The sequence below is a fragment of the Enoplosus armatus genome, chromosome 2 (genome assembly GCF_043641665.1).
Source record: "Enoplosus armatus isolate fEnoArm2 chromosome 2, fEnoArm2.hap1, whole genome shotgun sequence".
NCBI classification, from domain to species: domain Eukaryota; kingdom Metazoa; phylum Chordata; class Actinopteri; order Centrarchiformes; family Enoplosidae; genus Enoplosus; species Enoplosus armatus.
Window position 1 is genome coordinate 26107373 of NC_092181.1, and position 6121 is coordinate 26113493.

Below are 6121 nucleotides of genomic sequence, written 5' to 3' on the forward strand. Positions count from 1 at the left end.
CGCCACATGCAAAGATGTTAGCATACAATTCATCAAATATGAAAACTTTCCAATAATTAATTATTAAATCCAAAAAGCTCATAAACTCAACACAACTGCTTCAGAACTTTGTCTCTTTTTTTCCCATAAGGGACAAATCAACCAGTCTAGCCAAGTAATGAGAAATATCCTGGGAACAACAGACTGTAAGCCATCTGGTATTTCCTGGCAAGTTGACCTACTTAAAACTGGAGAGCAGTGGTCTCTGGTCTGGATGGAATGGATATTTGTGGGTATAGATAAGACCGGCATGAATTGCACGAAACTGCACAAGGAATGTAGACCGCACTTTTGTCCACTGGGTGGTAATACTGCACTGTCACAGTATAGTGAGGAGGTTCAACAAAGAGGCCACCTTTGCATGTGGTGTTGAAGGTATCAACATTAGGTATCAACAGTTTGTTCTGCATTATATTGTGATGACGAAGTGTTGTTTTGGGTGACCCCATTTCTTTTTTCCCCCATAGATATGTAACAACCCAGAGGACACAGAACTCCAAATAAATCTATATACTTTCACATCATTTCACCCAGGTGATATCAGACGGTGTTGTGTATGGATGGGGGTATGATGGAGTATGCAATGTGTGTATTTCTACAAACCCGGTACCTGCACATCTTGTTCTTTAATAGCATAATTTAGTGTGCTATGTGTTGAACACATCTGTGTTAAAGTTAAAGTTAAAGCAGATATCAGCTATTTCAAATTCAATACTTCTTAAGACGTAATATTGTCACAATTGAGACCATTTTAAAGCCACATGAAGCCACTGATTACACCGCAAAGAGTCCATAAAATCTAAATTTACAAAGCACTATATGTAACTACATGACAAAGCTGATACTGTTGATGGGTGAAAACTTAGTCAGTTCACCGTTGTGTTGTAAAACTAAATAAAACATGGTGCAGTAGAAAATAAAGTGGAAGTTAAGGGCCACGGAGAATAAAATTACTGCTCAATCAGGTGCATCATAGATTTGAAAACTCATCAGAATGCAAAAAGTATTTTTTATCAAGACAGAAACTGGTAAGCAGCACTATAGTGTCGGACCACCAATAGCATTTTTATGAAAAACTGGCAGAAATCGCATTATTAACTTAACACTAAATGCTACAAGGGAAGTCGTGGTTGTGGCATTGTGTGCTGCGTGATACAGAAATGCAGATTAAGGTCCAAAAAAGGCTTGAGACTTATTGTACTTACTATACAATACTATATAAACATATAAACAGGCTATAAACATGGGAGAAATAAATATCTTCATATGTTTAAGAACGAAGAAATGAGAAAGAGACTGATATTACGAGTTCATATTTGTAAGATCAGCATGTAACTCTGCAGTCTCATATGTGTACGTCTATGTGAACTGTGCTTGTTTCTTTTTTTAAACAATTATTTTAGAACACGGGCATGTATTTACTGCTGAAAATGAAAGAAAAGAATAAATCATTAAATATTTGAATTTAATGAAAAACTGCTGAAGACTGTAAAATAGTTTAATTGTTTTGATTTTTCCTGTTCAGGGAATAAAATCACAGATGGAATGAAGATGAAAAAAAAAATGCAATCTGCTGGCACAAACATCCGTCCAATCCCTCTCCCTGTAATACTGATAGACAGTCGGCTACACCAATCAGAAACCGCCGTCTCCTGGGTCTGGACCAATCATATGTCGCATTCGCTTAATTGGGCGAGGACATTGCGGAAGCGACGGGCTGGCTCAGCAGCCATTGATGCGCTTTATTTCCAAGAGGACGAACAGATTAATTCTTCCATATCTGCGGTTTTCTGAGGACTGAAGCCATGGTTTCTCACTCTCTCGCCCTGCCGATGATCTGCTTCACCACGTTATGGGCGCTGGTGGGGGTCGTGGCTCCATTTTTAGTGCCCAAAGGACCCAACCGAGGGTAGGTGATCTAGCTGCCGTTAATTGGCTACAATTTACGGCGATTATTTGGCGTTTCCTTTCATTGTATACACTAACATTACAGTCCAGATATTAGGCTTTTTTTTTAATCATTAAAAGTCGGTGTTTGCTCTGTATTCAGCTGCATAGTATATTCACAAATACAACGAGCGTGCTCCTGCTGATGTGATGGAGGCCCTGCGCGTCATCTTGCGTCCATCCATCCATCCATCCATCCCTCCCTCCCTCCATCCATCCCAACACGGCAGTAAGGTTAAAGGGTCAATTCAGTAACAGATAAACATGAAAAGATCATTTGGGTGAATAATGTGAAGACAGTTTTGTTAATGTTCGGTTTTGAATGGTGAGTCTTGTGGGCTTCATGGGAATAACAGCGATGCTGAAGCCATCACAGTGGTCCACAGGCTGTGCAGCCAAGTTACCAAATAAGTGAATTTAGTTCATTATTTTATCAGGAATTCTTCAGTTAGCCTGTATGTGTTTCTGTTTTGCATGACACTTAGTCCACGTGATATATTCCACTGCATTTATCTGGATGACTGTTGCATTATTTATTTTATTTAAAAAACAGACTGTAAGATGGGAGTGGGTGATATGGATAAAAGTCTTTCACAGTATGTGCGATTGTATGTTGTGCTATTGATAATTAGGTATTGTGATATAGTAAAGGACGTGGTAATTCAAGAAACTGGTTATAGATCAAATAAGCACACAGAAATATCAGTATTGGGATAATCCTGCAAAGAGAATACCTGAGAAATCAAGGTACTACAATTTTCTAAATGCAATATCTCCATAACATAGTCCTGCTCACTGACCCTGATTACAGAAATAACTACCTCAGTATAAACTTTCTGGCAAAATCCCTGCCAGCTGACATATTTAAACCATCACATCGCCCAGCCCTATTATACGGCTATGCAGTTTGGTGCGTTGCTACTTTAAATTAGGAGTGGGACATGTAGACTTAACTAATACCGCAGGAATTATCAATGCGCTATTTATTAAAGTATTCTAAATCAAAAGGTAAAAGTAACCCTGTGCATCCCACAGACGTAAATGAAGTACTACAGAGTGTGGACAGAGATGCATGAACGTAACTCCGTCTCTGTTTTCTTTGACAGTGTGATTGTCACCAGTCTCATCCTCACGGCGGTCTGCTGTTACTTATTGTAAGTACAAACTCTCCTCCTCTTCCTCAGAGTGAAGCTGCTGTCATTTTGCTTGTTTTCCAGCATGTTTTCCCAAAGCTTTATGAGCGACCAGTGAGTGTAGCCTTTCTTTAAAAACAGTTGGGCTTTTCCAGTATTTGAAATATAAAATGGCGTCTGGTGAGGCTGTATGTTACGGTAAGCGTACAGAAGTTACAAACTGTGTTTCAGTCGATTGTCTCTCACTTGAAGATTGACGATTGACTGTAACTGTGCATGATGAGAAGGGGAGAACAATAACAAGTCTCAAGGCTTTAAAAAAGCAGGGAAATTAGCATTTAACAAGCAACATGAAAAGGAGACCTCCAAAAATGACTGTAATGGGTTTCTAGCAAGAGAATAGGCCGCTGGGAGGGGAGGAAGAGACGAGTCACTCCAGTATTTAACATCAATCGCAAAGGATCTGCAAGAATTCAAACACGACATGCATGAGGCTCCTGCCAACTGCCAAGTGGATCTTACAAGAGACATGAATAGACATGAATCTAAATACACTGAAACGCGATATTATTCAGAGGCTTACTGAGACCGCAGCAGCCTTACAAGCTCAAGGCTAGGCTATTAGCCAAGTCAAAGAGAGGAGTATCAGCAGCTCTGCTGCTCCTTCTGTACAATAACAAGCTGCAGGAGAAAGTGACGGATCTGGACAGTAGATACAAGATAGATAATAGATTTAAGGTGCGCCAGAGGAGGCATTTTGATGATTGTGTGTTGAAAAAAACTACTAAACACTGAGCTTTTTCTTTCTGATGAAGTTTACCTCCAAAACAGGCTCAAAGAACACAAAAAGCTGAGGTCCATCGCCAGGAATATTCTGCAGTTTGAAATGGGAAATAAAATGATCCCAAAAGAGCCTGGAAAAAGATCTACGTTAGGGATGTTTGTTGCAACCATGACTATGCAGATGAGGTGATGAAGAAACAGAGAGCCAGGAGAAGTAGGATGTGCACACGAGATTATCATCCCACCACTAGAGGGAGCCGCAGCTCCTTCGGGGGGGTGACTGTCTCCTCACTAACTAACAGAAACCACAGACGATAGTAGATTCTAAACTTTAGGAGGAGCTTGAATAGAAGCAGAGGGATAATGATGAAATACGGATTGATTTATGGTGCAGAATATATGCAATTTTAGGATTACTTACCACTGAGTAAAGGATAATATGGATCACTTACGTTATATCTTAAAGACCATGTTTTTATGTAGCATACAGCATGCCTTATCAACAAATGAAGGTATCATTTGTTACTTCTGAGCTCTGTATTGTTAAAGTTGTGTGCATCAGCTCTTGTTGTTCTTGCTTTGTCACTTTTATACGTTGGAACTATTTAAAAAAACTCATAAAATATAGTAAAAAAAGGCTTAGAACAAGCTGTTAACATTATATATAGATTATTATTATGTGTTGTACTTTAAAGAAATGAAAAAGTCCTGCATCTATACTGTATTCAACCGTGACCTTAAGCCAGTTACTGACAACTATTCAGATTATCTGTTAAGAAAAATTAGAAAATGTGACATTTATTGCAGACTTCTTGTAATCTTTACATGCGCCTCTCAATTTAGATTAATTCCAGAAATCCTGCTGTTCTTGTCCGTTTGTGATTCTACAAATGAAATACAAACATTCACAAAAATACATATATATATATATATATATATTTATATATTTATTTATTTATTTGGCATGAAGATGAAATAATAATAATAAAATGATAAAAAAAACAGTGCTTAAATCAGTTGGGTCAAACCCAGTGTAGCCATCTTCCCTTCGTTTGTAGCATTAGCATTTAGCCTGTTAGCTTGCAAAAATAAGCACAGAACACCTTACCATCAGATTTACATCCATTGACAAACAACCCATAAATCTGTTACAGCATTTTAAATAACAAGTGGTATAATCACATGAAGCTAGCGTGACAGTTGCTACCGTCTACTAGCTTGAATCAAACTACTAAAATCAGAAAGAGAAACAGGTGAAGGCGCTTACAGTTTGCAGCACAAACAAAGCTACACAGGATAGCGTTTATCATCAGAAGGACTCAACAGGACTAAACTTTGCCTGAAAAGCACATGACACAGGTGATCTGAGGGTCCTTTTGTAGATTCACCCAAGCTGAGCCTTGTTACAGGTGGCCCACAATCTGCCTGACTTAAAGTCCGGTAAATAGTGAAGAAGCTTACGGTCATCTTTTCCTTTCTGCCTATTGAAATACCTAAACGTTACAGTAGCACTGTGTCACCACCATCATTGTAGAGACTTTGAACATGAGCACGAGAAGCTGCCGAGTCCAGCGGGGAACACCTTCTGAACCATCTGCACGGCGTCTCATTGTGTGTGAATTCACAGTGGTGATTGCCACGTCGTTAAGGAAACACAGCTGCATCCAGGTCAGCCTGCAGGTTGAACTGATTAGCAGCTTTGCAAGGCAATAGACAATCATGTGGGATTAACAGGTTGATAAAATAATGTGTCCTCTTTGGACTTGTTGCTGAGCTGTTTCCTGTGCTGTGTGTAATGTGTAATGGTGGTGATGGTTATATGATCTGTTGGTGTATTGCCAAAAAGTACAGCAACAAGCCTTTAAAATCATCATTTCTCTCTTTCTGTCTTTACTCAGTTGGTTGATAGCCATTCTGGCCCAAACCAACCCTCTGTTCGGCCCACAGCTGAAGAATGAGACTATATGGTATCTGCGCTACTTCTGGGAGTAAACAAGGTGAGTTTGGAAGAAGAACGCAACCTGTGATCACGATCTAAACATAAGGATCACTGGCTCCCTGGCATGACTCGTTGTTTAACCTGAAAGACGCATCCAGCCGTTCTCACTGTTCATCTAGATCCACTGTAAACTACAACAGATAGCTAAAAACTAAAAAACAAAACAATCTGGTGAACTTTTCAAACATGTAAAGATTGAATATAGTACTGTGAGTAGAAT

The 6121-nt window shown here is 39.2% G+C and overlaps 1 protein-coding gene across 1 annotated transcript; it reads left to right on the forward strand.

Moving 5' to 3' along the window:
• The first annotated feature begins 1844 nt into the window (after window positions 1-1844).
• On the forward strand, window positions 1845-5894 carry atpv0e2 (ATPase H+ transporting V0 subunit e2). The gene is made up of 3 exons (XM_070923862.1): window positions 1845-1948; window positions 3093-3140; window positions 5801-5894. Exons 1-3 carry the CDS (start codon window positions 1845-1847, stop codon window positions 5892-5894), a joined length of 246 nt encoding a protein of 81 aa, XP_070779963.1.
• Window positions 5895-6121: the final 227 nt, after the last annotated feature.

Bases quoted from the DNA above. Each gene is read 5' to 3' on its own strand.
- atpv0e2 (XM_070923862.1), top strand. From the start codon at position 1,845: ATGGTTTCTCACTCTCTCGCCCTGCCGATGATCTGCTTCACCACGTTA. The intron at 1,949-3,092 runs GTAGGTGATCTA...TTTCTTTGACAG, and splicing joins CCCAAAGGACCCAACCGAGG to TGTGATTGTCACCAGTCTCA. The intron at 3,141-5,800 runs GTAAGTACAAAC...GTCTTTACTCAG, and splicing joins GCGGTCTGCTGTTACTTATT to TTGGTTGATAGCCATTCTGG.